Source organism: Salvelinus alpinus, chromosome 24, assembly GCF_045679555.1.
Source record: "Salvelinus alpinus chromosome 24, SLU_Salpinus.1, whole genome shotgun sequence".
NCBI classification, from domain to species: domain Eukaryota; kingdom Metazoa; phylum Chordata; class Actinopteri; order Salmoniformes; family Salmonidae; genus Salvelinus; species Salvelinus alpinus.
In genome coordinates, this window is record NC_092109.1 from 45,492,470 (window position 1) to 45,504,509 (window position 12,040).

The 12,040-nt window shown below is 43.5% G+C and overlaps 1 protein-coding gene across 1 annotated transcript in view; it reads left to right on the forward strand.

Moving 5' to 3' along the window:
• mtus2a (microtubule associated tumor suppressor candidate 2a) overlaps nt 1–12,040 on the forward strand; it is a 154,210-nt gene that overhangs the window by 103,451 nt on the left and 38,719 nt on the right. Inside the window, exons 6-7 of the mRNA XM_071364997.1 lie at nt 5,723–5,821; nt 9,278–9,471. Of these exons, the coding sequence (XP_071221098.1) occupies nt 5,723–5,821; nt 9,278–9,471 (293 nt within the window). The remainder of the gene's footprint in view (nt 1–5,722; nt 5,822–9,277; nt 9,472–12,040) is intronic.

The window sequence follows — 12,040 nt, forward strand, 5'->3', positions numbered from 1 at the left end:
ACATTAACCACACATAGTACACATTAACTACACACAGTATACATTAACTACACAGTATACATAAACTTCACAGTACACATTAACCACACAGTACACATTAACCACACAGTACACATTAACCACACACAGTACACATTAACTACACACAGTACACATTAACTACACACAGTACACATTAACTACACATAGTACACAGTAACCACACACAGTACACATTAAGTACACACAGTAAACATTAACTACACAGTATACATAAACTTCACATAGTACACATTAACCACACAGTACACATTAACCACACATAGTACACATTAACTACACACGGTACACATTAACCACACACAGTACACATTAACCACACACAGTATACATTAACTACACACTGTACACATTAACCACACACAGTACACATTAACCACACACAGTATACATTAACCACACACAGTATACATTAACCACACACAGTACACATTAACCACACACAGTATACATTAACCACACACAGTATACATTAACCACACACAGTATACATTAACCACACACAGTACACATTAACCACACACAGTATACATTAACCACACACAGTATACATTAACTACACACAGTATACATTAACCACACACAGTACACATTAACCACACACAGTACACATTAACCACACACAGTATACATTAACCACACACAGTATACATTAACCACACACAGTATACATTAACCACACACAGTACACATTAACCACACACAGTATACATTAACCACACACAGTATACATTAACCACACACAGTATACATTAACTACACACTGTACACATTAAGGTGCCATATAGATGACAAAATAGTTGCGAAGATATTACTGATGTATGGATTCCTTGGCACGTGGTTTACGAACTGATACACAAAACGACGCTGGATTCAAAACTTTGTTTTTCAATTTATATAATTATACAAAATTCTTGCAACCATTAGAATGTAATACAGTGCATTCGGAAACTTTTCAGACCCCTTGACTTTTTCCACATTTTGTTACGTTCCAGCCTTATTCTAAAATCGATTAAAACCTGTTAGGGCTGCAAGCCCGAGGTCGGTACACTTATGACAACATCCAGCTCAAGTGCAGGGCGCGAAATTCAAAATCTATTTTTTTTTTTATATTTAACTTTCACACATTAACAAGTCCAATACAGCATTTGAAAGATAAACATCTTGTGAATCCAGCCAACGTGTCCGATTTTTAAAATGTTTTACAGCGAAAACACCACGTATATTTATGTTAGTTCACCACCAAATACAAAAGAGGACAGACATTTTTCACAGCACAGGTAGCATGCACAAAGCCAACCTAACTAACCAAGATCCAACCAAACAAACCTAGAAACAACTTCCTCAGATGACAGTCCTATAACATGTTACACAATAAATCTATGTTTTGTTCGAAAAATGTGCATATTTGAGCTATAAATCAGTTTTACATTACTGCTACCATCATAGCTACAGTCAGAAATAGCACGGGAGTAGCCAGAGTAAATACAGACACCAACGTCAACTACCTAATTACTCATCATAAAACATTTCAGAAAAATATATGGTGTATAGCAAATGAAAGACAAAGATCTTGTGAATACAGCCAATATTTCCGATTTTTTAAGTGTTTTACAGCGAAAACACAATATAGCGTTATATTAGCTTACTGCAATAGCTAACACACAACAGCATTGATTCCAAGTAATCGGTAGCGATAGCACAGTTCGACAGATATATGAAATAGCATCCCAAATTGGGTCCTTATCTTTGTTGATCTTCCATCAGAATGTTGTACAAGGGGTCCTTTGTCCAGAACCGTCTTTGTTTGGATCCAGAACGAACTATTTCCCTCTTGAATTAGCAAGCACACTGGCCGTGCGGCGCTAACCTCTCCTTCTTGAACAAATTCTTCCAACGCATCACGCCTAAAGTCCCGAATAAATTTCAATAATATAATTAAACTATATTGAAAAAACATACTTTAGGATGATATTGTGACATGTATCAAATAAAATCTAAGCCGGAGATCATATTCACCCATAACGACGGTTTTCCAAAAGGCGATTCCAGGTCCAACTTCGCGCCTTCGAAAAAAAAAATTATGGCGGACCTCTCATTCCAAGAGGATGTATTCAATCCCAGAACAAGATAATCAACTCATTTCTGCTCTCACTTCCGCTTGACACCCAGGGGAAGGTGTATGACGTGTTTCTATAGTCCCAAGTGACATGCCCTTTTATAGACAAGCTCTTGAACAAAGACCTCGCTTTTGGAAATCTCACTTCCGGATAGGAAATGGGCTGCAGAAAGAGTTCTGGTTCACTTAGAGAAATAATTCAAACGGTTTTAGAAACTAGAGAGTGTTTTCTATCCAATAGTAATAATAATATGCATATTGTACGAGCAAGAATTGAGTACGAGGCCGTTTGAAATGGGTACCTTTTTCCAAGTTACTCAATACGCCCCCTGCAGCCATAAGAAGTTAAATAATTTCCCCCCCCTCATCAATCAGCACGCAATTCCCCATAATGACAAAGCAAAAACAGGTTTTTAGAATTGTTTGCACATTTATAAAAAAAAAAAAATTAATATCACATTTACATAAGTAGTCAGACCCTTTACTCAGTACTTTTTTGAAGCACCTTTGGCAGCGATTACAGCCTCGAGTCTTCTTAGGTATGACGCTACAAGCTTGGCACACCTGTATTTGGGGAGTTTCTCCCATTCTTCTCTGCAGATCCTCTCAAACACTGTCAAGTTGGATGGGGAGCGTCGCTGCACAGCTATTTTCAGGTCTCTCCAGAGATGTCCGATTGGGTGCAAGTCCGGGCTCTGGCTGGGCCACTCAAGGATATTCAGAGACTCGTCCCGAAGCCACTCCTGCGTTGCCTTGGCTGTGTGCTTAGGGTCATTGCCCTGTTGGAAGGTGAACCTTCCGTCCCAGTCTGAGGTCCGGAGTGCTCTGGAGACGGTTTTCATCAAGGATCTCTCTGTACTTTCCTCCGTTCGTGTTTGCCTCAATCCTTGGCTAGTTATAGCCTAATGTTAGCTAGCTAACATTGAACCTGGTTGGTTAGCTACATGCAGATTCATGCAGCGTAGTAACATCATGAGTGGGGATTATGGTTCATTGTTTAGCTAGCTAGCTACATGTCTTAACAAAAGACTCCAATATGCACGTATCCATTTCAATAGAATGTCACTGCGACAACCAGTTAGCCAGTTAGCTTGACTGCTGTTGTTAGGACAGTGCGCTCGGCTCAATCCTTAAAGAGATGGGTGGAGCTAAAGCTTAAGAGGGTGTAAACGATGCTGAATGGGTGGAGACAAATGAGAGCTCTCCTGTAGGTACCAAAACATTCAAAGGGCATTTTCTCAAAAGTGAGGTTACAAGTTCATCAACTTTCAAAGCAGAATGACTTTCCCATTGTTCGTCAAATGCAGTGTATGAAAAACCATTTCGTAGCTCTGTGTCTCTGCTTTTAACCAATGTAAAAAACACAATTTCAAATGTTCACATATAGAGACCACAAATTCAAATGGGCTATTCTTAAACTCTTCAACATCATCCTCAGCTCTGGGATCTTCCCCAATATTTGGGACCAAGGCCTGATCACCCCAATCCACAGAAGTGGAGAAAAATTTGACCCCAATAATTACAGTGGAATATGCATCACCAGCAATCTCATAAAAGTCCTCAGCAGTATCATCAACAGCAGACTCCAACATTTCCTCAGTGAAAACAGTGTCCTGAGCAAATGTCAAATTGGATTCTTACCAAAATACAACAGACCACGTATTCACCCTGCACACCTTTATTGACAAACAAATCAAAACAAAAGCAGTCTTCCTTTGCTTTGTTGATTTCAAAAAAGCTTTTGACTCAATTTGTCATGAGAGTCTGCTATACAAATTGATGGAAAGCGGTGTTGGGGGAAAGCATATGACGTTATAAAATCAATGTAGACAAACAACAAGTGTGCAGTTAAAATTGGCAAAAAACACAGATTTCTTTTCTCAGGTCCGTGGGGTGAGACAGGGATGCAGCTTGAGCCCCACGCTCTTCAACATATATATCAATGAATTGGCGAGGGAACTAGAACAGTCTGCAACACCCGGCTTCACCCTACTGGACTCAAATGTCTACTGTTTGCTGATGATCTGGTGCTTCTGTCCACAACCATGGAGGACCTACAGCAGCACCTAGTTCTTCTGCACAGATTCTGTCAGACCTGGGCCCTGACAGTAGATCTCAGTAAGACAAAAATAATGGTGTTCCAAAAAAGGTCCATTAGTCAAGACAACAAATACAAATTCTATCTAGACACCGTTGCCCTAGAGCACATAAAGAATTACACCTACCTCGGCCTAAACATCAACACCACAGGTAACTTCCACAAGGCGGTGAACGATGTAAGAGACAAGGGAAGAAGAGCCTTCTGTGCCATCAGAAGGAACATAAAACTCAATATCCAAATTAGGATCTGGAAAAAACATTTCAATTAGTTATTGAACCCATTGTCATGTCTGGGGTCCACTCACCAACCAAGGATTCACAGAATGGAACAAACACCCAATTGAGACTCTGCATGCAGAATTCTGCAACAATATACTTTGTGTACAATGCAAAACCCCAAACAATACAGAGCAGAATTAGGACTATATCCACTAGTTATCAACAGCCAGAAAAGAGCTGTTCATTTCTACAACCACCAGGAAGCGATGCCCACACATTCCACCACAAAGCCCTCTTCTACAGAGAGATGAACCTAGAGAAGAGTCTCCTCAGCCAGCTGGTTCTGGGGCTCTGTTCACAAACAGAGCGCAAGGACAGAAACATATTTAGATCCCAACCAAATTATGAGAAAGCAAAAAGATAACTATTTGACACACTGGAAATAATCAACCAAAAAACAGAGAAAATTGGAATGCTATCTGACCACTGTGACTGACCCCAAATTAAGGAAAGCTTTGACTATGTACAGACTCAGTGAGCATAGCCTTGCTATTGAGAAAGCCCGCCGTAGGCAGACATGGCTCTCAAGAGAAGACAGGCTATGTGCTCACTGCCCACAAAATGAGGTGGAAACTGAGCTGCATTTCCTAACCTCCTTCCAAATGAATGACCACGTTAGAGACACATATTTCCCTCAGATTACACAGATCCACAAAGAATTTGAAAACAAATCAAACATTGATAAAGTCCCATATCTGTGAGGCGATATACCGCAGTGTGCTGTCACAGCAGCAACATTTGTGACCCGTTGTCATGAGAACAGGCTAACCAGTGGAGTACAATCAACATTGTAAATACAACCTATATTTATCTGTTTATTTATTTCCCCTTCATACTTCAACTATTTGCACATTGTTACAACACTGTACATAGCCAATTACATAACATTTAAAATGTCTATATTATTTTAAAACTTTTGTTAGTGTATTGTTTACTAATGTTTCCCTTGTTTATTTCCCTTTTGTTTTTTTGTTTATTCCATTAAACTGATTAAATGTTAGATATGGGTAGAGAGAAAAGGAGGGCGATGTTGAAGATTAGATACTGTATTGATTAGACTGATAACATAATTGGTTGATTGCCTAATGAAATGTTATAATTGCTTAATTGATGTGTTTTTGATTGTCTCTGATTGGTTGATTGCTTAATGCCATGTTTGTGATTTGTTGCTGTGTTTGATGACAGGTGTGAGGAAGGAGTTCCCGAGGAGTTCTGAGATCACAAGGTCCCTCCCTTCCTCTCCTAAGAGGCTGGCTGTGGTGCCTCCTAAACCCCAGTCACCAGGTGAGACACAGTTACACACACGCAGGCACACACAGGTACACACACACAGGCACACACAGGTACACACGCACAGGTACACATGTATACACGCACGCAACACCCGCACACCCACACACCAGAGAGCGTGGGGAGAGAAGTGAGAATATTAGGTGTAGAAAACATAATGACAACATGAGACAACATGATGGGGGAGGGGGAGGATGGCCAGGGAGAGGGGGAGGGGCAGGGAGAGGGGCGGTGGGAGGAGCTGGAGGAGGGGCTGGGGGAGGGGAGAGGGGCTGGGGTGTCCTGTAAATGCTCCCTTTCATTCACTGTCAAAGCCAAGTGTCTCCACCTCACCCCCTCCCCCCAGCTCATTACCGGAGACAGATGATGCCCCCTGTTGTCATGGAGACCAGTCCTGCGCTGCAGGGGTAACAGATGTTTCAGAGCTGAATAGACGGTGGATGATGGCGTCAGGGAAAGGGAATGGGGGATACCTAGTCAGTTGTCCCGACTGAATGTATTCACCTTGCTCGGGTTGGTAAAGTCACGTTGCTTGCGACACCAGGATAGTGGGTTCAATTCCCAGGACCACCTATATGTTAAAAAAAATACGTGCATGACTGTAAGTCTCTTTGGATAAAAGTGTCTGCTAAATAGCATATGTTGTTATATTTGATTGACTACTAGAGAAGACGACTAGACAGTATTATGGGCTGTGGGAGAAAGATATGAACCACACAAAGCACCTATGGGACATCATACATTTAATTACTATTTTACATATATATATATTTGTACAAATCAATTATTGGAAAGTAGCGATATAATACCGTATAAACTAATATTCATATATGTAACTGCCCAAATGGGAGACACAACCTCCCGATGCTGGGCGCCTGAGTGACGCAGCGGTCTAAGGCACTGCATCTCAGTGCAAGAGGCGTCACTACAGTCCCTGGTTCAAATCCAGGCTGCATCACATTCGGTCGTGATTGGGAGTCCCATAGGGCGGTGCACAATTGGACCAGCGTCGTCCGTGTTTGGCCGGGGATAGGCCGTCATTGTAAATAAGAATTTGTTCTTAACTGACTTGCCTCGTAAAATAAAGGTTTAAATAAATAAACAATATAAAACATCATTAAGAATAATTATTTTCCACTAATATTGATGCTGTTGAGTTGTATTACTGTCAGGCTGACTGTTGTAACGACTGGGATAACACACACACACCTACACACACACATACACACACACACACACACACACACACACACACACACATACACACACACACCTACACACATCTACACAAACACACACCTACACACACCTACACACACACACATACACATCTACACAAACACACACACACACACACCTACACACACACACACACACATACACACACACACCTACACACATCTACACAAACACACACATACACACATCTACACAAACACACATCTACACAAACACACACCTACACACACCTACACACACCTACAGTACATATTTTATCGGTCTCAGGGGAATCTGATAATCGTCTTTATTGAACTAACGGAGACGACAGAATGATCCATCGATGTCATTAGAGGAGGAAACCCCTGTGTGTGTGTGTGTGTGTGTGTGTGTGTGTGTGTGTGTGTGTGTGTGTGTGTGTGTGTGTGTGTGTGTGTGTGTGTGTGTGTGTGTGTGTGTGTGTGTGTGTGTCAGACCAGTAATGTGTGTAACAAGGTTAGATCAACCTTTCTATGTGTGTCATCCAGTTTGAAAGAGTCGATGCCAGGCAGTAGGAGTGATGCCAGGCCGTAGCAGTGATGCCGGGCAGTAGCAGTGATGCCAGGCAGTAACAGTGATGCCAGGCAGTAGCAGTGATGCCAGGCCGTAGCAGTGATGCCAGGCAGTAGCAGTGATGCCAGGCAGTAGCAGTGATCTGATGCCAGGCAGTAGCAGTGATGCCAGGCAGTAGCAGTGATGCCAGGCAGTAGCAGTGATGCCAGGCCGTAGCAGTGATGCCAGGCAGTAGCAGTGATGCCAGGCAGTAGCAGTGATCTGATGCCAGGCAGTAGCAGTGATGCCAGGCAGTAGCAGTGATCTGATGCCAGGCAGTAGCAGTGATGCCAGGCAGTAGCAGTGATGCCAGGCAGTAGCAGTAATGCCAGGAAGTAGCAGTGATGCCAGGCAGTAGCAGTGATGCCGGGCAGTAACAGTGATGCCAGGCCGTAGCAGTGATGCCAGGCAGTAGCAGTGATGCCGGGCAGTAGCAGTGATGCCGGGCAGTAGCAGTGATGCCAGGCAGTAGCAGTGATGCCAGGCAGTCGCAGTGATCTGATGCCAGGCAGTAGCAGTGATGCCAGGCAGTAGCAGTGATGCCAGGCAGTAGCAGTGATACCAGGCAGTAGCAGTGATCTGATGCCAGGCAGTAGCAGTGATACCAGGAAGTAGCAGTGATGCCGGGCAGTAGCAGTGATGCCAGGCAGTAGCAGTGATGCCAGGCAGTCGCAGTGATCTGATGCCAGGCAGTAGCAGTGATACCAGGAAGTAGCAGTGATGCCAGGCAGTAGCAGTGATACCAGGCAGTAGCAGTGATGCCAGGCAGTAGCAGTGATGCCAGGCAGTAGCAGTGATGCCAGGCAGTAGCAGTGATGCCAGGCGGTAGCAGTGATGCCGGGCAGTAGCAGTGATGCCAGGCAGTAGCAGTGATGCCGGGCAGTAGCGGTGATGCCAGGCAGTAGCGGTGATGCCAGGCAGTAGCAGTGATGCCAGGCAGTAGCAGTGATGCCGGGCAGTAGCAGTGATGCCAGGCAGTAGCGGTGATGCCAGGCAGTAGCGGTGATGCCAGGCAGTAGCAGTGATGCCAGGCAGTAGCAGTGATGCCGGGCAGTAGCAGTGATGCCAGGCAGTAGCAGTGATGCCGGGCAGTAGCAGTGATGCCAGGCAGTAGCGGTGATGCCAGGCAGTAGCAGCGATGCCAGGCAGTAGCAGTGATGCCAGGCAGTAGCGGTGATGCCAGGCAGTAGCAGTGATGCAGGGCAGTAGCAGTGATCTGATGCCAGGCAGTAGCAGTGATGCCAGGCAGTAGCAATGATGCCGGGCAGTAGCAGTGATGCCGGGCAGTAGCAGTGATGCCAGGCAGTAGCGGTGATGCCAGGCAGTAGCAGTGATGCCAGGCAGTAGCGGTGATGCCAGGCAGTAGCAGTGATGCAGGGCAGTAGCAGTGATCTGTGTAAATCAGTGGTGGCAGGCTCAGTCTGTCTGATGCGTCTGGGGCAATCGCAAGGATGTGTTTTTCATACTGTTAATTTAACCCCATTTAACCCCCCCCCTCTCTCTCTCTCTCTCTCTCTCTCTCCCTCTCTCTCTCTCTCTCCCTCTTTTTCTATCTTCTCCCTCTGTGTCCTCCCATATATCCCTCTCTGTCTCCCTTTCCCTCTCTCTCTCTATCTCCCCCTCCTCTCCCTCTCTCTCCAGGTCTCCCCAGGCAGCGTCCAGCAGCAGCCGCCAGAGTGTCAGTTCCCCCCGGCTCCCCTCGGCGCGTTCCCCCCTTCAGGCCAAAGCAGGAACAGCAGGAGAACCTGCAGAGGGAGAAAGAGGAGGCGCAGTTGAAGGAGAGAGAGAGGGAGGAGCAGGAGAGGGAGAGAGAGAGGGAGAAACAGAGGGAGGAGGTACGTGGTTCTGAAAATGATGCTTTTGTGATTGTGCTTCAAGCTGGATTGTCTTCATGCTACAAGACTGTGTTAGCCCCGCCTAAGGCATCATCTCTGGGAGCTAAAGTTTTCAGGTTTCAGACAGGGTACCTCTATAGGAGAATATGATTCACCTCAGCTACACTCACACAGCTGTGGGTTTGACTACTGCATTGGTCTTATACACAGAGAAAAAACTAAAGTTACTCTTGGAAATTCCAGACTATATATCGATATTATTCCCAAGACAATCATGTGATATGTTGTTATGTTGCTGTATGGTCCAGTGACTGCAGTGTGATATGTTGTTATGTTACTGTATGGTCCAGTGACTGCAGTGTGATATGTTGTGTTGTCCAGTGACTGCAGTGTGATATGTTGTTATATTACTGTATGATCCAGTGACTGCAGTGTGATATGTTGTTATATTACTGTATGGTCCAGTGACTGCAGTGTGATATGTTGTTATTTTACTGTATGGTCCAGTGACTGCAGTGTGATATGTTGTTATGTTACTGTATGGTCCAGTGACTGCAGTGTGATATGTTGTTATTTTACTGTATGGTCCAGTGACTGCAGTGTGATATGTTGTTATGTTACTGTATGGTCCAGTGACTGCAGTGTGATATGTTGTTATTTTACTGTATGGTCCAGTGACTGCAGTGTGATATGTTGTTATGTTACTGTATGGTCCAGTGACTGCAGTGTGATGTGTTGTTATATTACTGTATGGTCCAGTGACTGCAGTGTGATATGTTGTTATATTACTGTATGGTCCAGTGACTGCAGTGTGATATGTTGTTATGTTACTGCATGGTCCAGTGACTGCAGTGTGATGTGTTGTTATGTTACTGTATGGTCCAGTGACTGCAGTGTGATATGTTGTTATGTTACTGTATGGTCCAGTGACTGCAGTGTGATATGTTGTTATATTACTGTATGGTCCAGTGACTGCAGTGTGATATGTTGTTATGTTACTGTATGGTCCAGTGACTGCAGTGTGATGTGTTGTTATGTTACTGTGTGGTCCAGTGACTGCAGTGTGATATGTTGTTATGTTACTGTATGGTCCAGTGACTGCAGTGTGATATGTTGTTATGTTACTGTATGGTCCAGTGACTGCAGTGTGATATGTTGTTATGTTACTGTATGGTCCAGTGACTGCAGTGTGATATGTTGTTATATTACTGTATGGTCCAGTGACTGCAGTGTGATATGTTGTTATATTACTGTATGGTCCAGTGACTGCAGTGTGATATGTTGTTATATTGCTGTATGGTCCAGTGACTGCAGTGTGATATGTTGTTATATTGCTGTATGGTCCAGTGACTGCAGTGTGATATGTTGTTATATTGCTGTATGGTCCAGTGACTGCAGTGTGATATGTTGTTATATTGCTGTATGATCCAGTGACTGCAGTGTGATATGTTGTTATATTACTGTATGATCCAGTGACTGCAGTGTGATATGTTGTGTTGTTACTGCAGTGTGATATGTTGTTATGTTACTGTATGGTCCAGTGACTGCAGTGTGATATGTTGTTATGTTACTGTATGGTCCAGTGACTGCAGTGTGATATGTTGTTATATTACTGTATGGTCCAGTGACTGCAGTGTGATATGTTGTTATATTGCTGTATGATCCAGTGACTGCAGTGTGATATGTTGTTATATTACTGTATGATCCAGTGACTGCAGTGTGATATGTTGTGTTGTTACTGCAGTGTGATATGTTGTTATGTTACTGTGTGGTCCAGTGACTGCAGTGTGATATGTTATTATATTACTGTATGGTCCAGTGACTGCAGTGTGATATGTTGTTATATTACTGTATGGTCCAGTGACTGCAGTGTGATATGTTGTTATGTTACTGTATGGTCCAGTGACTGCAGTGTGATATGTTGTTATATTACTGTATGGTCCAGTGACTGCAGTGTGATATGTTGTTATGTTACTGTATGGTCCAGTGGCTGCAGTGTGATATGTTGTTATGTTACTGTCTGGTCCAGTGACTGCAGTGTGATATGTTGTGTTGTTACTGCAGTGTGATATGTTGTTATATTACTGTATGGTCCAGTGACTGCAGTGTGATATGTTATTATATTACTGTATGGTCCAGTGACTGCAGTGTGATATGTTGTTATGTTACTGTATGGTCCAGTGACTGCAGTGTGATATGTTGTTATGTTACTGTATGGTCCAGTGACTGCAGTGTGATATGTTGTTATATTACTGTATGGTCCAGTGACTGCAGTGTCATATGTTATTATATTACTGTATGATCCAGTGACTGCAGTGTGATATGTTGTTATGTTACTGTATGGTCCAGTGGCTGCAGTGTCATGTTTTATTTCTGTTGATCCAGTGACTGCAGTGTGATATGTTGTTATATTACTGTATGGTCCAGTGAGCATGCTAGTGTTCGACTGATGTGTGTCTATATTACTGTATGGTCCAGTGACTGCAGTGTGCATATGTTAGTTATATTACTGTATGGTCCAGTGACTGCAGTGTGATATGTTGTTATGTTACTGTATGGTCCAGTGAGC